The 21,288-nt window shown below is 48.1% G+C and overlaps 1 protein-coding gene across 1 annotated transcript in view; it reads left to right on the top strand.

The window, feature by feature from the left end:
• The window catches only part of DOC2B (double C2 domain beta), a 108,317-nt gene that overhangs the window by 24,062 nt on the left and 62,967 nt on the right, over window positions 1-21,288 (top strand). Inside the window, 1 exon segment of the mRNA XM_033172587.1 lies at window positions 6,017-6,096. Within this exon segment, the coding sequence (XP_033028478.1) occupies window positions 6,017-6,096 (80 nt within the window).

The following is a 21,288-nucleotide window of genomic DNA, read 5'->3' as shown; positions in this document are numbered from 1 at the left end:
ATGACAATTTCACAAGCTCATCAAGGGTTCAGTGAACTCAGAGGTTCTCAGACTTAAGTGATTTAAAATGGCAGAGAAACTCCAACTTCCATCATTCCGGTTGCCAAAGTCTTTATTTCCTGATAAGAGTGTGAGACCCTTCTGCAATATCTGGAAAACATTCCTGCCCCCATCTCATTTTATATAGGAAGGATCTGTCTACTAACCTACCCACATTGGCCAACCCCAAAACCCACCAACTCACCTACCTACCTTGGTTTGACCATCTCAAACCCACTCCCCATTGAAGGAGTAGCATGATAAATGAGGAAGGATTAAAGTTTGTAGATGTTCAACAAGCTGCTAAACAGCTGCTAAACATTTCCCCTCCCCTGAAGGTGTGAGTGTGTGCATCAATGAGGACCAGAAACTTGGAAAAAATATATGAATAGTTGGTTCCAAAGTGTTCCGGCCCAAACTTTCAGACCAGGGGGGGGGGGTGGATATTCTTTACTAGGTTCCTCCAATCACATCGCTGCAATTTCTCAAATCCCACCCCTTTCACGTCATCGGCCCATTTTTGCTTTGCGAAACTGTGCTTTAATGCATTGGGGGGGATGCTTGGAGGAGCTCAGCAGCCGTGACAAACCAAAGGCTGCCTCCTTCTCCTGCCAAGGGAGACAGACTGCATTTCCCAGTTCTTCTGCTCACTTTTTTACTTAAAACAAAAACAAAACAAGGCAGGGAGAGAGAGAGAAAGGAAAGAGCATCTTCTTCAATATTTTGGTTCCTTTTATAATCGTGTGTGTGTTGCTGAACAAAGACTAGTGCCTTCCCTTTCACCTGAGGGTGGAGGGAATTGTCACCATCTTCCTGGGCTGAAAACAAACAATCAATTCTCTCCTTTCTTTCACACCCAGCCTGTGGATTTATGTTTGCCATTAATTCTCTTGCGCACAAATAGAAGGCTGCGTGTGATCATTCCAGAACAGCAGAGGGTGGTGCTCATTGAGATTGGTGGGGAGGGAAGCAGGCAAGGGCCACACCTCAGTAGGAGAGCATTGCTTTGCATGTAGAAGGCCCCCGTTTCAATTCCTGGCATCTCCAGGTAGGGCTGGGAACGTCCCCTGCCTGAAACCCTGGAGAGCTGCTGCCAGTCAGTGTAGGCAATCCTGAGCTAGATGGAGCAATGACCTGACTCTGCATTAGGCAACTCCCAGTGTAGGTGGAGCAAGTCCCCATTCACTCTAATGGACTAGCCTCCACCCTTCTAAAAGTCCCCTAGTATGGGCACAATTCCAGCAGGCAGCCGAATTTGAGTCCAGTTGTAGCTAAGCACATTCATGGGGGGGGGGTGTTAAGGCTATCAATGGCGGTTAGCTGTGATGGTGGTGTGGAGCCTCCAGTGACAGAGGCAGTCTGCCTCTGAATACTAGGAATTTGCCAGCGGGGACAGCTGCAATTGCACTCAGATGACCCGGCAAGGCTTTTCCTATGTGTGTGTCTGTGTGTCTCTGTGCGTGTCTGGTTAAACCTCCCAGGTCTCATCTCCATATAAACAGAGCAATTTTCAAAGGATGTCCTCCCGGAGACGCTTTTGCAAAACACTGGAAAACAAATCTGCTGTTTGCTTGCCATAATGGGAATCTTAACGAGGCCCTAAGGATTGATCTCCCCCATCCAATTTTAATAGGCCAGTTTTAGCATCACAGAGCGGTGGCAGAAGGGGGGGAGGGAGGAGAGGGAAACTGCCACCTTCCCATGGGCTGGGAGCTTAGTGACTTGAAAAACAACAACCCATCATTTGCTCCAGGAACTGTGCAGGATCAGGGCCCAGCAGCAGGTGTGCCACCAAAATGGAATGACCTTTGCCAAGGGCTGTCATCCAATTAAATAAACAAACAAACCACATGCACACCCCAGCCTCCCAGAGCAATGGAAGGAGCCAGGGATAGTTACTTCCCATTTTGCAGGGTCAAAGGGGGGATTGTTCCACAGGCTGACTGGCTGCCTGCCTTGCAGAGAGGCAGGCAAAGCGGTTCCCTCCCGTTTTCTGGATCCAGAGGCAGAACGAAGTGTTCAGCTCCATGGCCTTTGGCAGCCACGTCCTTCCACTGTATCCAGGCCCACGATATGATGGCTGCAGAATGAAGCCATTGCCGGTGTCTTGAGTGCCAAACACCAGCTGTCCAGAATCAGTTGCTGCTTTAAAAAAAAAAATTAAATCATTAAGTCAGCAAAATAATAGATTCTCACAAATAAGGCACAATAAAGTGAATAAAGACATCTGCTTGCAAATGCTAAGCGTATTACAAGCATGAGGCTGAGCATTACCAGTGCATCACAAAGAATACCCTTTTTTCTACAAACTTATTAGGTTTGATTTATGTGCACTCTTTCCTAAGTTAATTTAATTATTGTTACTATAGACCAAATCATGTCAAGCCATTCAAATACAGTTGCTTTTTTTAAAAAAAGAAGAAGACTTTCCATCTCAATTGCATGTCCAGAACCTTTGTGTCCTTGTTTATCTGTGTCCTTTCTTAACCTGGGGCTGGGGATCGGAGGACCTGAACTCGGTACTATGCAGCCAGGGGCTGGGGAACTAGCCCAGGTTGTTAGCTGTGGGGAGTGGGTGCCTTGGATTCGATTTTCACTCCCAGTCCTGACACCTGGTGAGCATGGTCTCATCCTGCACTACACATTTAAAGCAGCATCGTACCACTTTTAAGCAGTCATGGCTTCCCTAAAAGAATTCTGGGATCCGTAGTTTAGTTCTGGGCACTGAGGCCTCACAGATGACCCTCTATCTCCTTCGCAGAGGTATCGTCCCTGAGAAGAAGGATTTGGTTGTTAAACCACTTTGGGAACCGTAGCTCCGCAAGGGGAACAGGGGTCCTCTCACAGCTCTTGGCACCCATAACAAACTACAGTTTCCAGGGTTCTTTCAGGGAAGCTGTGGCTGTTTAAAGTGGTGTGAGAAATGGATATGTAGCTGGATCCCTTGTCTCCTACTTAATAAGACAGGCTTCTGTTTTGTTTTATGGAACGTGGGACCCCAGGCATGTGTGTGGAACAGGGGGTGCCAACCTTTAGGGGGGGTGCATTTGGAATTCCGAAAGAGCGCCCACTTTCCTCCCCTAGTCTCTCCGCTCACCCCTCCTTCCCTCCAGCTGCCAATCTTTATATGATTTTTCAGACTCAGGTCAGTCAGCCTGGGCGCAGGCTTGAGCCTCGAAAAGCCCACAGAGCTGGAAGAAGAAGTGGGAAAGAGTGTCACGTTTTCGACTTAACTCCTTTAACTCTGTGCACTTTTTAAAAGGGGAAAGTCACCACCCTCGCCACCTTGTGACCAAGCGGGCAGGGATCGGGGTGTGGGGGGGGCTGTGGGAGTGCCAGAAGAAGTCCTTAAGAGCACCCACCCCTCATTGGGCAACTTTGGGTGCAGAAACAATCGACACTTTTTCCTATGCCCATCAACAGTTAGCTCCTAGTGGGCAGGCTGGCAACTCACCTGGTCACAGTGAAGGAAGATGCATTATTTCATTTCGAATTTGAATTGCAAGAATTATTTCTAAATCTGCAGCTGTACATGGACCTAAGCATATTGGTGTCCCCCCTTTTTTCTTGGACGGCCAACCTCAGCCTGCCCTCACTGGAAGAGGCAGTAATGGCCCCCAACTCAGATGTTTTCAAAAGAGGAGTAGGCATAGCTGTCAAGTTTCGGATTTGAAAATAAGGGATCAGCAGTCTCGCCTATCCCGGGGACAGTCACATGTCAGTGGTGGGCGGAGCCAGAAGCAAAAGTGGGCGGAGCAGCAATGTAAACTCCAAGCGGACTCGGGCCCTGAGTGGAGCAAAGAGGAGGGCAGCCAGCAAAGAGGAGGGCAGCCATGTGCTCCGTGCGATGGAGCCCCATCGTCTTCTTGTCTGATCCCATCAAAACAGGACAGGAAGCAGCAGCTGCTCAAAGGCAGCCAGGCTCCGCCCGCCAGCTAACCCTATTGACCGGCTGAGGGGCTCGGCGGCAACGGATAGGGGCTGATGCAGGGGGAGGAATACACCCCCCTGTAAGCACGGGAAACGGCTCCCACTTGCTTTGAGGGCTGAGGCTTTTCTCTCCAAGTAGGCGAGGTCTTCCCACCCAGTCCCTGGCCAGCAGGGGAGGAGCTGCTTCCATTAAAAACGGGAAATTTAAGGGAAATAAAAAATAAGGGAGAGCAGCGGGAAACTGCTTGAAATAAGGGAGAATCCCGGGGAAAACGGGATTCTTGACAGCACTGGGAGTAGGCAAAGTCATGGAGGAAAAGGAAGCTATGGATGGCTACTAGCCACAATGCTGTTGTTTTAGCCCCGCTGTTGGAGGCAGCAACTTCTGAATGCCAGCTGTGGGAGGAGGACGGAGGTGGGAAGAGAGCTCTGCTTGCGTACGTCCTGTTGGGGGGCACCTGATGGGCCTCTGTGACAACAGAATCTTGGACAAGATGGGTCCCCGGTTTGATCCACCAGATCTCTTCTTGTTTTCTTAACTCTTCCAAGTTGGGGAACCTGAACATCTCAGGTCAAGGGAAGGAAGGTTCTCCAACGGCACCAAAAATTTAATATGCATATATATTATTTTAAGAAACAAGCACAGCAGGGAACTGGGAAGTCCAACGCTGCCATTTACAACCAATTCATCATTTCTGCAAATCAGCATCCTTATCCCACCCTGTTCCTCTCAAATTCCCCCCTTTTCAAAAATATGCGGTGCTAAATTTAACCAGCTTATTGGCACAGTCATCCCTCTCCTCTCCTCTCCCCCCCCCACCCCCACACATCGCACCCACCTTATTTTCCCTCTACCATTCTGCCAAGGACCGGCTTTGAGTATGTTTTAAGAGAGAAAACCAACAGGCTGTCTTTCTGCTTCAATCAATAATCTCTCGTGTGGGAACAAACAGGCCCTCGAATTATAGAGGCTGGGCTCGCGAGGATTGCGTGGGAGCAGTGTGCAGGCATGGAATCCGCAGCAGAGCTTTTAGTCCCCCCACCCACCCACCCCTCCATCATTTTAAGAAGGCAAGTTTCTAGCCCTCATGGGGCATTCTGAGAAAAGGTGCCTTGGAATTCGGGAGTAAGCTCAGAGGCCTTCTGAAGTGAGGTGGGCAGTAGATGGACAAAATCAAGGAGCAAGGAGGGGGTAACATCTGGGGAAACCCCCCCCCGGCTATCGTTGGACTCCAGCTCCCTTCACCCCCAGCCTGCATGGCCAATGGCCGAGAGGATTCTGGGAGTTGTTAGTCAAACAGCAGCTGGACAGCCACAGGTTCCACATACTTGCAACAGAGGATAATATCCAGGGGTATGTCAAACATCCATTACTTAGAGGCAGTCTTCCTTTGAGCATTGAAATTCCATGTGATTAAGTCATTGGTTAGACCTACCCCCCCCCCCCAGTTTGTTTAATGTAAAGCCCAGGACTATCATCACATCTTGTGGAGGTGAGTTCCACACATCGTTATGATAAAGATGTTGCACGTTTTCCCCTCTTCCCAACCTCCTTTTATTCTTTCGGCCTCTGATACATGTTGTCAGAAAGCCCAGAAGCAGACTCACTTGCAAACATCTCAGTTCTTGGCGGAACAGGAAATGAGGATTGGCTTTGCACCCTGAACTCGGTGCTTGTTAGCCAATGACAGCTAAGTAGAGCCTCCAGGCTCAAGAGGAGTCTACCCCTTGGTGCTAGCTGGCCAACATTCTCCTTACTTTTTTGCAAAAAATAAAATAAATAAATTGGTACCTATTACTTGGCTACAGAAGTGCAAAATTCAGGGGAAAAGACAAATTGCAAAGGGTGCTTGAGTTTCAACTTACGTAACGTTTTGGGGAGCACAGATCGGGTTGATCCAAAAGGACCCTCTACCCCTAAAGCTTTTGGTTCCTTTCTTTGACTTGATTCCCCCCCCCCATCGTTCTGACTCCGCTTGATTTTATGTTTCAAAAAGGGGCAAACACTTCTCTCCTCAATGCATGTCTCCTTTTCATTCTCTTCCAGCTGCCCTGGGGACATTAGATTTCAGCTTGCTGTATGATCAAGAGAACAACGCTCTCCACTGCACTATCAACAGAGCCAAGGTGGGTGTCTGGTAACAGACGTGTTGCTCTAGGGATCAGCCTTCCGTGACTCAGATAGACAGCCTGGAACGATCGAGCCTCCTGCAGAACTCTTGAGGCTACTGTTAGCCAGTAGTTTTTCATCCTTTGATCAGTGCCTTGTCATTATTTTATTTATTATTTCGTAACATTTACATGCCGCTCAATTGTAAAAGAAACCCCTCCAAGCGGCTTACAAAAACAACAACAACCCCCCCCCCCCACAAAATTATTAGTAAAAACAATGGAAACATTCAGAAAATTATTAACCGCCATTAAAGTAAAAGACACCAGTAGTCTGGAGATCTTGGTAGGCTTGTCTAAGCAAAAATGTTTTTAGCAGGAGCCAAAAAGATTGCAGTGAAGGTGCCTGCCTGATATCAATAGGCAGGGAGTTCCAAAGATTCTGTGCTGCTACACTGAAAGATCAATATTGTAACAGAAGTGAAACGGGTATTATGGGCTGGACCAGTTCCGCAGAGCAAACTGCTCAAGAAGGCTTATTTGAGGTAGGGTGATCTCACAGGTAACCTGGCCCCAGGTTGTTAAGGACTTTGTATACTAATAGTAACACCTTGAACTTGCCCAGGTAGCAAATTGGCAAACATTGCAACTCTCTGAGCATGGGTGTTGTAGACTGACAAGGCCTCACTCCTGTCAGCAATCGGGCTGCAGCATTCTGCACTGACTGCAGATTCTGGATCGAGCGCAAGGGAAGCCCCCCCCCCCCCGTAGAGCGCATTACCATTACAGTAATCCAGACTTGGGTGTGTGGGTGTGTTTGGGATACTCAGTTCCCGGTGCCTTTCGAACCTCTGCTTGTTTTATCTTAGCTAGAAATGTGCGGATTAGGAGGAATTTGTGCTAAAATCCACACGTTTTCTTGGGGGGGGGCGGGCGGGGAGGAATTGAAATGGACAGATCCACCCATCCCCGTGCACAAGTAACAAGTAAAAGAGATGAGATGATTGTGCTATCCCTGTGCGCATGTAACAAGTTGCACAGCAGAGCTCAAGGGGGGGGGGAGGAAGCCACCCGACATGGTCTAAATTGGGGGGGTGGAGGAGGGGAACCCAAAACGAAACATCCCCTCCCCAGAGCTGTGGCTCTTCTTGCCGCCTCTCTCTCTCTCTGTATGTTTCCCCACAGTTGAAAAACACAAATGTAGGAAGTTGGCATGTGGTGGTCTTTCAGGAGGAGCAGGTGGGCGGACAGATACCTGGGTGCTCTCCAATCTGTGGCCCTGAAGGTGGATTTACCGTATATTTCCATGTATAAGACACCTCCATGTATAAGACATCACCTATTTTGGGGGGCTCGATTTTTTAAAAAATGGGGGGAAATGGCTCAGAGTTGTTGAGCTTTATTGGGGGGGGTTGCACTGGGTTGTTGAGCTTTTTTTAAAGGGGGGGTTGCCGAAATTCGCTCGCCAGCACGCGACACAAAACCCGCCTCTCGTCTGTCCCATCGTCGGCAGAAGCTGCCAATCGCCCGCCCTGTTGCCGCAGCGCCAGCCAATCGACAGCAGCCCTTGGCGCAGCAACCAATGACACGCCCACCCTGTGCGCTATCCGCGTATAAGACGACCGCCATTTTTTTTTAGCATAATTTTTAAAGGGAAAAACCTAGTCTTATACGCGGAGCAGCACGGTACACCTCCAAAATGATGGAGCGAGTTGGCAAAATTGCTGGGAAAGTGTGTGAGAGAGGATGAGTAATTTCCCTTCCCGTCAAAAGCAGGTTCCTTAATTGCCGCCTCTGTTTCCTTTCTTGTCGGTATAGCTTTTTCCCAACCCACACTCCGCAACACCCTGCTTCCTGAGGATAATTTGGGGTGGGGGGGTTGTGCCGCCTTCCTCTGCTTTCGCAGAGAGACAGAATCGAGAGAGGTGGCCATGAGGAGGTGGTGGTCTTCTCCCCACCCCTCCCATAGCTTGCTGGGGGGGGGGATTCATACAGCTAGGAAGAGTGGGGTGGGCATGGTTTCAAAGGAGGGACCCCTGCCCTGTTCCTCTCTAAGTGAGGAGATGCCAGAGATTGAACCTGGCACCTTCTGCAGACAAAGCAGGTGCTCTAACAGTGGTGTATCGAGAGGGGCGGCTGTCACAGGTGCATTTTTTTTAGGGGTGTGTGTGTGCATCTGCTTCCCTCTCCCTGCTGGGAAAACCCTTCCCCACCAACATCTCTGCCACTGCTGCCCAACCCTGATAGGAACTGTTTCCAGATGGGATGGGAGCAACTCCGCTTCCTTTTGGGGGACAGGAGAGGAGGCAGGGAGGCTACAGAAACGGAGGCCGGGCCTCAGTGGCTCTCTCTGTGAGCATTAAACGCCCGTTTACAGATAGTAAACTTGTCCTTTGCAGCAGAATGCAGCAGAAGCAATCTGGCACAGCCTGGAACACACTCTGAGGACAGTCCAACAGAGTCTGCACATCTGTCTGTGCCCCCGATGGCAACCCACGCTACGCCACTGTGCTCTAACACTGAGTTACGGGCCTTTGCCTGAAAATAAAGATTCCAGTCCTTGTTAAGGACTGATTCAAATAGGAACACAGGAAGCAGCCTTATTTGCATCAGGCTGTTAGGCCATCTAACTCAATATTGTTGACACTGGCTGGCAGGGAACTTTTTTCTAGCCCAATCTGGAGAAACCTTTAACTATACGGACCTTTGTCGGCAAGGTGATGTCTTTGCTTTTTAAGATGCTGTCTAACCACTAACCTTAGATGGCTTTAAAAGAAATTCATGGAGGAGGAGAGGGTTAATGTTGAACGGCTCCTAGCCATGATGGCCACAGCTGGAGGCAGCAACGCTTCTGAATACCAGTGGCTGGAAAACTCCTGGAAAACGCAGGAAGGGAGAGTTGCTCTTTAGTCCGGATCCTGCCTGTGGCCTTTCCAGAGGCATCTGGTTGGAGACTTTGAGAGCAGGACGCTGGGCTACATGAGTCCCTGGCCTGATCCAGCAGGCATCTTCTCTCGTTCTTATCTTTGACACAACATCTACAGAATTCAGCTTTCAGAGAAGCTCGTTTTTGTTTTTAATAGGCAAATTCCTGTTCCTTATGATTCTGCGAGAACAGGATGCTGGACTGGATGGGCCTGATCCAGCAGGGAAATTCTTATGTTTTTAAATTCTTAGGCTGGGGAAGGGGAACAACGCCGGGCCTGCTTTTGCTCCCTGGAGAAAAGTGCCCTGGAACAATCTGAGATATGGTTGTGTTGTGCAATATGACAGAAAACAAATATAAAATGAAAGAATTAAAAATAAAATGCCTGCCTATCATGGACCAACCCTTTGCATCTGTGGCCACCCCTGCTTCGGTATCCACCCCCCCTCACATCACTGGAAAGCCCCCCTCCCATCCTGAGAGCGGGATGCTCTTCCCAGGTGATGGCCGCTAGCTTAGCAAAAGCAAGACTGCAACTTGTGCGCAGCTCTGTTTTGCAAAAAATCATATTTTCTTCCCTTTTTTTTGCAAAATGAAAAAAGAGCATTGGAAAGGAAGGGGGTGGTGGAAACCTCGTGGCTGCCAATTATGCAGCCGCCAGAGAGAGCCGTTTTGCAGGACGTGATTAGCAGCATTTAACAGCCCCATTTATAAGCTGGCAATGCGGCCAAGGAGCGGCAAGTAAATAATCGTTATGTCGGGCTGGCCGTGGGTTGCACTGGCTTATAAATAACTCTTGCCATTTTCCTTTCCTTTCGGGGGGGGGGGGAGTGGGTGGGCGGGCAGAGGAGCCTTCAAGGTGTTAAGAAACAAAATCTATTGTTCTTAACAGCCATGAATGGCCATCGGTTCTCAGATTGACTAAACCAACAATCCGAGGCATTTTTTTTTTAAGGGAAGCATTCATCCCTCAAACACTCCTATAACTTTACTCCGAATGTGTGAAAGAGCAAGGATTGCCCACCATTCGCAGGTGGGACCACACCTTCCCATTTTCCTGCCCAATTGTCAGAAAAGGTGACTCATGCAGAGGCACAACATTGTGCATTCCTCAAGGTGGGGTCCAGCTGCCTCTATGCATCAGAAGTGACCAAATGCCTCAGTGTCAGGGATTGGCTGGATGAGGAAGACAGCTGGTTTCCCAAAGTGGGTGCTGCTGCCTCCTGGGGAGGGGGGGGCAGTAGCATTACCTTTGTGGGGGTGGGCAAGGGGGAGGCAGGGGAGGACTGGAGGTGTAAATGCTATCAGACTTTGAAAAGCTGGTATCACTGCATCAAGTTCATCCATTTTGTTGAATTAATTATACTAAATAGTTTTAACTGGATTTTGAATCAATGTGCAATTGTTACTGTTTTGAATTTTACCGTGCTATCATTTTTCTTTGCGGGCTGTGAAATATTCCAAATAATGTTTTTTATAGGGTAGCGGGCACTGGGGGTGAGTTTATGGAATAATAATTTATAATAATAATAATATATTATTTATACCCCATCCACCTGGCTGGGTTTCCCCAGCCTCTCTGGGTGGCTCCCGACAGAATATTAAAAACACAATAAACCATCAAACATTAAAAGCTTCCCTAAACAGGGCTGCCTTCAGATGTCATCTAAAAGTCAGATAGTTGCTTATTTCCTTGACATCTGATGGGAGGGCATTCCACAGGGCGGGTGCCACCACCGAGAAGGCCCTCTGTCTGGTTCCCTGTAACCTCACTTCTCGCAGGGAGGCAACTGCCAGAAGACCCTCAGAGCTGGACCTCAGTGTCCGGGCAGACGCTCCTTCAGGTATACTGGGCCGAGGAACTGAGGGTGCGGGACCCCCCCCCCAAAAAAAGTTTGGGAGTCGCTGGATTACCTCATACTTCCTGTGGTATCAAAGTATATTTTGCCCTAGTAAAGTTCCTGCTCAACATCCCTGTGTTTTGCAGCGATTACAGATGTACCGGTAATTTGAGATAGTGTCTTGCTCTGGTCACCTTTCACAAATTACGGTGCCCATTTTGCTTCATATAATCTGGCGTGGATTGGGTGGTGCCTTGTATGGCTCCTTCCAGATGCTCCTGCAGCCAAGCTAACGCTCTGCTTTCTTTTGGGCCACATCGGCAAAGCCAAGGGAGGGGAGGGTGTGTTTCTTGTCACCTGGGTAGCCCAGGACCTCCATACACACTGCCCAGGCTTGCGCCCCGGGGAGGTCACTGTGGTGCTGTTTGACTTCACTCCCAGAGGCACACTAAATTGTCTCTCGAGACAGATGGATGCCAACCACAGGGTTTGTGTGTGTGCGCGCGCGCTCTGTATTAATGAAAGTAAAGGTGCTTCAAAAAGGATGGGGTGGGTGAAGGAGGTGGCTGAAAACCAAGGCAAACCAAACAGATTTGCTTTACTTGTTTGTGACCGATGCTGGTTGAAAACATTGCTGGGCCACTGGGACTGTGGGGTTTGTGTCCTTGCTTGGATGATATTGTTCTGACTGGATGCATCTCAAGGGAAGATGACCCCTGGCATAGAATCATAGAACAATAGAGTTGGAAGAGACCACAAGGGCCATCCAGTCCAACCCCCTGCCAAGCAGGAAACACCATCAAAGCATTCCTGACAGATGGCTGTCAAGCTTCCGCTTAAAGACCTCCAAAGAAGGAGACTCCACCACACTCCTTGGCAGCAAATTCCACTGTCCAACAGCTCTCACTGTCAGGAAGTTCTTCCTAATGTTTAGGTGGAATCTTCTTTCTTGTAGTTTGAATCCATTGCCCCATGTCCGCTTCTCTGGAGCAGCAGAAAACAACCTTTCACCCTCCTCTATATCAGTGTTTTTCAACCTTTTTTGGGCAAAGGCACACTTGTTTCATGAAAAAAATCACGAGGCACACCACCATTAGAAAATGTTAAAAAATTTAACTCTGTGCCTATATTGACTATATATAAAGTAATTTTTCAATTTTTCCCACGGCACACCAGGCAACATCTCGCGGCACACTAGTGTGCCGCGGAACAGTGGTTGAAAAACACTGCTCTATATGACATCCTTTTATATATTTGAACATGGCTATCATATCACCCCTTAAACTTCTCTTCTCCAGGCTAAACATACCCAGCTCCCTAAGTCGTTCCTCATAAGGCATTGTTTCCAGGCCTTGGACCATTTTGGTTGCCCTCCTCTGGACACGTTCCAGCTTGTCAGTATCCTTCTTGAACTGTGGTGCCCAGAACTGGACACAGTATTCTAGGTGAGGTCTGACCAGAGCAGAATACAGTGGTACTATTACTTCAAGACATTCGTTTGATATATAATCACAACCAGGCTTCCTCTGGGCTCTGATTGCCACCCCCATAAGTAAGCCTGTCCCAATTTAGCTGGGAGAATTAGAACTAGGGAACCCCTCCAGAGACACTGTCGGAGAATTTGGTAAGGGCCGGCAACCAGAGCAATCAAAGAGCTTGGAGCTACATCTCAGTGAGGAAAGGTCAACCTGTTTTTTTTAGTTTGAGTGGGGGAATGTGCGTAAGGGAGGATATGATCATGGAGAGTAAAATTAGGGCCAGTGGGTGGGGAAGGTGGTTAGAGAGATTTTGCTCGCTCTCCATGACAGGGAAGCAAGGGGCCATTGATCCAACGAAGACTTGAAGGGTAAGAGATTCAGAAGAGGGGGAAAGAAGGACTTCTGTCTGTAGCTCAGTGGTAGAGCATCTGCGCTCCCGGAAAATTCACAATATCTGGGGTGTTTTAAATTAGGGGAAAGGCAAGTGAGAGGGGACCACGGAGATGTGTCAGATGACGCACAGTGTGGAAGAAGCAGATTGGGAGAATTGTTTTCGCCCTGCCTTTCGTAAGACTAGAACTCAGGGCCACCCAAAAGCTGGATGTTGGGAGAAATGGGGACAGGCTAAAGGAATAACTTCTTAGCATGGGGCTGCAGTTAAACTGTGGAACTCACTCCCACAAGGCTTTTAAAGAGGATTGGACCGGTCCATGGAGGAGGATAAGGCTGTCTGTGGCTATTAACCATGATGGCTGTACTCTGTCTCCACTGTCAGAGGTCCTTATTTCTGAGGTCCTCATTTCGACATAGCGCTAGGAGATTCCCCCCTTGCCTGAAACACCAGAGAGCTGCTGCCAGTCAGCGTAGACAATACTGAACTTGATGGTGCACCAGTCTGACTCAGTAAAAGCAGCTTTTTACATCCCCAACTACTTCACACAGCAGCACGTAGTTTAATAACTTTGGAACTCCCTGCCACAAGGTGTTGTAAACTGGGTTGACTTTAAAGGGGATTAAGGAAACTCATGCAGGGTGTAGCTATCAATGGCTACCAATTGGCTACCTCCAGGAAATGGAGATTGACAGTGGGAGGCAGCGGCTACCCTCACGCCTTGCTTAATAGGTTTCCCGGAGGCATTTGATTGGCCGCTTTGGGTAACAGAATGACGTGCTATAGGTGGGTCTCCATCCTTACCCAGCAGGGCTGCTTTTATGTTCTTGTGAAGGGAAGGAGGCCCAGGCCCAAGCGGACAGGCACTCAAGCAGGGAGGCAGCAAGCAACCTCCTCTGCAAGTTAGGTCATGCTCAATCTTTTCATCCTTTCATTTATTTCTCTGTAGACCTCTCATGGATCTAGCTGGGCACAGTTTGGGGACTTGGCTGAGTTTTAAGACTCAGTTGAAATGAAAATCTCAGGCCTGTCTGCTTCATTCTCTTTATATTCCCTCGCTGTCTCCAGATATGATTTCCTGTACAGCCATCTCTCCATCGCGGCTAATCTCTCTCTTTCCCCTGCTCCTCCCAGCCTTGAAAATAACCAGTTCGTCTTATCTTCCCACTATCAAAAGATGTATCGCTCATATCCCTTTTGATCCCCAGGAACCTTTTCCCTTGATGTATACAGTGAAGTTGGGTCGTTGTTTACCTCCCTCCGACAAAAGGGTAAATGCATCAAAGAAGAAATTGAAAGAACAGCTTGTATAGATGGGGCGGGGGGGGCACGGAATCCCTTTCTCCTCCTTTCCTGCCTCGATAATCTGTGTTTGATGGATAATTCTGGGCAATCTGGGATTTTTATTTTTTTAATGTACATTTTACAGCTATATATATAATGATATATAAAATGATAAGAGGAGTGTAAGAAAATTGCTGGACCAGACTGCTTATTCCATCATGCTGTCGCCCATCGGATCATTGAAGGAGAACTGGTGATGGGGTGGGGGGTGGGGGTGCCTCACAGGATAAATCGTTCCCCAAGGGGTGCTTTTGTTTAGGGGCGGTTAGAGAAGTTGGCAACCGTTGCAGCAGTGGGGGAGGTTAAGGAGGGGAGAGACAATAGGTGGATTTGTGCTGGGCAGAAACGTTTAATTGGGGGAGGAAGAACAGGGCATGCTGTGTTCCCCACCTCTTACAAACCCCCTGCATTTTTTCACTGAGGACTAAACACCTGATCAGTCATTTAGAGTGCTGCTGGCAGAGGGCTGTTTAATGTGGGGGCGATGCGCCTCTTGCATATTAAACCCCCCACTTTTAGTGTGCAATCACGAACTCCAGCAGGTGGGGATGGGGGGGGGGACCTCAGTGCCCGGGGGCTCAATGTGGCCCTCCAGGTCACTCTCCCTGGCCCTCAGAACTCCCACCTCCAGGCCACACCCCTCAACCAGCCCCTGCTTTGCATCCTCCTGGAGGGTTTCTGCCGGACTGGGAATGTGTGCTTGAACTCTGATCACACCCCTTGCCTCTCTGCGCCGCCCACTTTTGTCTCTGGCTCCTCCCACTGCTTGCATTCTGTGTGTGTTTCCCCCCCCCCCGCCCCCCAACGAAGGTTGCCCACCAAGAAAAGCTTTCCCACGCTGCAGAGCTGTAGGGAGAAAAAGGCCCTGAATGATGCGTGATGGGATTTTTTTTCCCCCCTGGCCTGTTTGATTTTTATTTTTATTTTTCAAATATCTTCCTTCCTCTATTTTAATTGAAAGCAAAATGTCATGGAGAATTGCATCTCTCTCTATTATAAGGCTGTGTCGTGCGCGCTGGTGGTTTTGCGCCCCCTTCTCCCTCTCTCTCCTCCCCACTCCACCCCCCAACCCCGCTCCTGCTGCCCTCCCCTGCTTTTCCATTTAGACCACATTGAGTGCTTTTCCCATTTGTTATCCCATTTGTCAAATAATAAAGGAAAGTGTAGCGTCGAATGAACCTATTAAAAACAGGCTGCGCGGGGGAGAGGGAGGCGGGCAGCGGAGCGGAAAGTGACAAAGGCGCAATCTCACGCGGAACGGCGAAAGTGGGCTAACGAGGGAGGGGGGGCGGCTCGCTGGCACAGCCACAGTCCGGGGGGGGGGGCTGTGCCAGGGGATCGGGGGCGAAAGGGGCAGCCTCAGAGAGGTCACCCCCCTTCGCCTCCAAACGCGACTCTTCATTTCTTGTTTGCAAGCTTCTGGCTGGATGCACCATGAAGCGTTGGCCGAATCTTGAATTTAGGATTGCCATATTTCAGAAAGTAAAAAAAACCCAGGGCACCCCAAAAATTGTTGTACGTTTTTTTTTAGGAAGGCCCGGTGCTTTCTTCTTCTTAAAAAAATGTTTAGGGGTACTCCCATTTTGACTCAAGAAAATCACCACTTCATAGTTCAAATCGGGGGAAATAAACACAGTAAATGGACAAAAGTACAAAGATTCACAAAATATTTAGGGGTATGTGTCCCCCCCAGAAAAAAACACTGGGAAGACCCCAAAACTGTTAAGGTTTTTTTTAAAAGGAAACCCCCCTTTTTTAGGTCACCCCAAAAGTTCTTGTTGTCCCCACCCCATGTCAATTCTGCCTTTGAAATCCCAGTAACCTCCAGAGGTATGGCAGCAGTACTTAAGCAGAGGGTCAAGATTTGGGGGTGATTATTCTTAATTTTTTATTCATATTTATGGAATTTGTTTTATTTTGCCCAGGGCAACCGAAAGCAACTTACAGCCAATGGGAACCAACCATTGTAGAAATATTGCCAAATGAATTGGTCTTATGTATGATCTCGGCAGCTAGAATAGTCATAGAACTGCAGGGTTGGAGGGGACCCCAAGTGTCATCTAGTCCAGCCCCCCTGCGCCGCAGGAATATTTTGCCCAATGTGGAATTTGAACCCACAGCTCCAAATCTTACACTGGGCGCTCACTCTGGAATGTAGCCGCAATGGAGAAAATCACACATAATTGGAGATTTCGACAGACACTTCATATATGATTTGCCATCCCTTTATTTCATATACAATGGAAGCATCCGTTTCAACACAACCTGGTGAATCACAAGCCTGGTGAATCAGTAGTCTTTACTTGGACTTAGTTCTTTTAACCCATGTGCGACTGGATTCATTCTATGTGCCTGTTCGATACAGTCAGCCCGCAACTTAGCACGGGGGTTAGACTCCAAAGATTGTGCTTAAATAAAGCCCAAATCAGGTATAGTCAAAACACATTGGGTGGAGCGGCAGGTGAGATTGCTAAATCCCTTTCTCCTGGACGCCAACCCCTTTCCCACCCACTTTTAAATTAAAAAAATATATATATTGCCAAACACTTAAATCTGAAAACGCACAAGTTAAATGCACATGTGTTGTGGGCCTACTGTAATTGTTACAGTCTTTTTAAATTTCATCTGTTGTTATAAGTGTTCTCTCTGTGTTGTGTGTATTATAAAATGAAATTAAAAAAAAAAAATCTTCACCCTTCCCAAAAAGTGTTTTTTTTTTTTTGGGGTAGAACCACATCTGTTGAATTTCAACCTGTTTCAGAGCTGTTAAAATGAAGCGAGGCAGAACCTTGCTGGCCTTGTAACTGCTAATATTGCCACCAGTCTTTTGGGGGAGGCATCCTGCTTCTCAGTGCCAATCCCATTCAGAGTAGACCCATTGAAGCCATAGAATCGCAGGGTTGTAAAGTTGGAAGGGACCAACGAGGGTCATCTAGTCCAACCCCCTGCAATGCAGGAATCTTTCACCCAACGCGGGGCTCGAACCCACGACCCTGAGATTAAGAGTCTCACGCTCTACCAACTGAGCTATGAAAATCCACTCGGGTTCATTATGTTGCCTCCTCTGACTTAGCTGGATCCAGTGCTTTTAATAGTGCTGCACTGCTTTCATTACTGGTATATACATTTTAATAGATTCATTCTTTGAATTGCTTTAATTCCATTAGAGTTCAATTACTTTTCAATGGCGTTAGCTTTTCGTATTTTATCTGTGTTGCTTCAATTTGTGTAAACCGCCTAGAGTCCCAGTCTGGGGGAAAGGCAGAATGATGATGATGATGATGATGATGATGATATCCCCAAGAATCTGATTTGTCTGCTTTTAATGTTCAAAATGTTGAGCCCATCCTTAACCCTTTGCCACCCACACTGCTCAGACGAGATGTCTCCATTCCATTCTTCACACGTTTTTCTTTTCTGTTTTCTCTGTTCCCCCCCCTCCCCTCCTCGTGGTTATTTCCCTCCCCCGTTTCCTTTCTCCATTCTGCCACACTTCCATTTCGTTGTCTCTCTCGGCCTGGGGGAAACCAGGTGCCGAAAGCTGAGTACCGAAAGGTAAGGCCTGGCTTAGCCACGTAGCTTGTTATTGCACCCTGCGAGACCTAGGCTGGCCCATCTCACACTGCAGCATGAAATCTAGCTGCTCAAGGTGCTTCAAAGAGAATGGGGTGGGTGCAGGAGGCGCTTTGGATACCGCTTCATAGCTGCCAGTCGCTGTGTCTGGATATTGCTCACAGGTGCCGCCTACCTCCCAATTTGGGGGGAATTTGCTTACCAGTTTGCTGCTCCAGAGCAGTTGGCACGCACCACCTCAACTCATTGCTAGCAGGAGTCACGATTTCATGTTTCTTATGCACCCCATTGCCACAGCTTACTCACTCCGGGTTCTAGCCAGTGTTCTTCCTATTCAGAGTAGACCCATTGAAATGAATGGCCCTGGATGACTTAGGCTTGCATTGCTGCATGCATCTCAATTTCTAAGCTGTGAAGAGACTCCAGGGGTTCTGGCACTTCCCCAGAGTTTGTTTTCCTTGGAATGAAGGTCTGTGGGGATTGCAGTGTCTTTAGGATATATGGTTTTATTTATACATCAATACAACCTGAGCTTGTGGCATTGACATCTCAAGAGATCTTGTCTCCCTATTAGGGTTCCAGGGACGCCCCAAACTCAGCTTTGGGTCCAGCACAGAGCAAGACATGCCTTTGTCTTCCCAGCTTCCAGCATCAGTCAAAACACACACACACACACACAGCCTATTGTTCTCCATTCTGGAAAACACCCACCCATTTGTCTCCATGGCAACAGAGCAACCTCTTTAGACATGTAAATGGTGGTACTTAACTGGCCAGCTAAGGCCATGTCTCGCAAAGGAACTTGGCTGACCAGTTCTGTGGCCTCTTCTACTTGATTCTATACATCACATACATAGGATCACAAGCCTCGAAGGGACCCACAGATATCATCCAGACTGACCCTCCAAACCTATAACAATTCATTTCAGTATTCTGCTCAGAGTAGAACTTAGTTGGATACAGCGCTTCTTCCTCCTTTTTTTGGTCTTGCTGTCTGCCCCCACCAGCAGTCTAGCCTCTGCATTCTGTACCAACTGGAGCTTCCAAGGGTAGTCCCATGAAGAGCACATTGCAGTACCCCAGCCTCAAAGTTTATATCCCCCTGCTCTTCCACTACAGAGCTCATGGTGGTGAACCTGGATCTCTGTCCCTCTTTTAAGTCCCCACAACGACCCTGTGAGGTGGGCTAGGCTGAGAAAGGAAGACCGGCTCATGGTCACTCGGTGGGCCTCAGTGGATTTGATTTGGTTTTCTGCACCTAGTCTGAGACTCTAACCATTGTACCACCCTGGCTCCGGAATGAGCGTGTGAAAATAATGATAAGCCAGTGTGGTGCAGTGGTTAGAGTCTTAGACTAGGACCTTGGAAGTCCAGGGTTCAAATCACTGCCATGAAGTTCACTGGGTGACCTTGGGTCGGTCATTGTCTCTCAGCCTAACCCACCAGAATAACTGGAACGTCCCGACCAGAAAGAGACAAGGCGTTTGAAACCAAGAATGGCTTTCTCAGGTCATCTGTGCAAACTTGGGGAAATGGCCCCCACTGTTCTCTGCGGGTTGAGGAGCCCCTGGAAATGTGTGGCCTCCCCTTCCCTTCCTCCGGACCACGGACTCTGCTCTCACAACCACCTCCCTCGCTTTGTGGTGTTACTGTGGGAAACTTTGTCATGCATTCGTTTAGGACAAGCATGGCCAAACTTGGCCCTTCAGATGTTTTGAGACTACAATTCCCATCACCCCTGACCACTGGTCCTGTTAGCTAGGGATGATGGGAGTTGTAGTCCCAAAACATCTGGAGGGCCAAGTTTGGCCATGCCTGGTTTTAGGACAAAGGCAGTCCAAATATTATCACCGTAGCCGTGGCGTGTTGCAAAACAGTCCGTTTGTCTGTCAACAAAATGTGCATTGCCGTTTTGCAGAGTAACAGTGAGTAAAGGAGGCAGGTCTCTGCTCCCAAGGTGCACACAATCTGAATTTTGACAATTGTTCTCCTTCCTCCTCCTCCCCCCCCAACAAAAAATCAGAGGGCAAAAAAGCAGGTAAGTGACTATGAGTGGCTGAAGCCCTAACCCCTCACCTGGGAATAAGCTCCATTGAATCCAATGGGGCTTACTTCTGACTAGACATAGAATCACAGCCTAATTCAACCGAGCTTTGACCACTGAGCTGCTTTTATCCCACGCTTCTTGGCTTTTGTAAAAAAAACAAACAAAAAAACACCCTTTTGTTTTAATGAAGAAATGTATTATTGTTTGTTTGTTTACTGTTGCATTTTAAATGTGTAAACCACTGTGATGCATCTGTTATGAATAGTGGGGTGTGTGTGTGTGTGTGTGTGTGTGTTAAGATAAACGTGATGCATTTTTAAAAATGCTTTTGAAAGGTGCTGTGATCAGTTGGTGGATTACGGAGGGGGGGCGGAGAGGGTCAAGTCAAAGACTGTGCAGAAGGGAAGGGGTTAGGGAGTGGATTTGAAAGATGAAGGCCTCTCTCTCTCTCTCTCTCTCTCTCTCTCTCTCTCTCTCTCTCTCTCTCTCTCTCTCTCTCTCTCGGCTTTGGGTATGGCTCCATAACCAAAACTGCTTCCCTTTCATGGATGCTGGAGGTCACCTGGTGTTCCTGGAAGTAAAGTTGGCAGCGGATTTCAGTCAGGGGTCTTTCGCAGCCCCCCGAAGATTAAACCTGGGACCTTCTGCAAATCAGATGCTCTGCCAATGAGCTCCCAATTTGTCTCTATTGTGGGGATGTTTCGAGTGACCCCCCGCCCCCCGCAGCCGCTCTCTTGCCCCCTCTTTGTGCTAGCCAGTTGTGTGGGGTTTTCCGTCTGCCTGTGGTTTTTTTCAAGGACATTGACAGGACTATGCTAGAGACTTCTTCTCTGTGTGTTAATTTGTGCAGAATCCAGACAGATCATCTAGCATATCCTTGGGGCTGTTGTGCCTGACATTTTAAAAGCCTTCAATATTTCAACAGCGCCTGGGAACTCCCCCCCCCCCATATATTCTTAAAAAATAAAAATGAGCTCAGCTTTCTATTCTCCTTTTGATCTTCCCTCCAATCATTTTAATCTCTGGCTGTATTATATCGATTTAGAAATCCCACCTGCCTTCTGAAGCCACCCAAATCCACTGGGAGGGGGGAACCTCCAGGGATCCTTTTCACTGTGGATTTGGGATGATTTGTGCTCACAATGTTATCAGAGCAGTTATACACAATCTCACTTCCAATACTGTCCCAGCCTGCAAAAGTTTTGGGACTGACAGACTGCTTTGATTCTGATCGGCTCATGCCCCGTAAAGCCCCCTGTGACTTTTCATATCATAAATGTTATACCTTGGCTTGTGTCAAACCAAATTCTGTTCAGAGTTAGGCCCATTTGAATGAGTGGAGCCAAGTTACTCATGTCCATTCATTTCAATGGGTCTACTCTGAAAGTTGGTACATACAAATCCGCAACATTTTAGGGGAAATTGCTTGGGAAAAGAAGTAACTGTTAGCAGAAACATGCCCTAAAATGCTAATGCTTTTTCATGAGCACTAGAATAGGGGTGAATTTTAGGGTGAATTTCATTAGGAATTTGCATTTTAGGGCAAATTTCTACTAAGAGGTGCTTCTTCTTTTTTGCAAAGCAATTTCCCCTAATATAATCTGCTTTCA

Source organism: Lacerta agilis, chromosome 15 (assembly GCF_009819535.1).
Source record: "Lacerta agilis isolate rLacAgi1 chromosome 15, rLacAgi1.pri, whole genome shotgun sequence".
In the NCBI taxonomy this organism is placed as follows: Eukaryota; Metazoa; Chordata; class Lepidosauria; order Squamata; family Lacertidae; genus Lacerta; species Lacerta agilis.
Note: the sequence above shows the minus strand (reverse complement) of the source record. Positions and strands in the feature narration are given on the sequence as shown.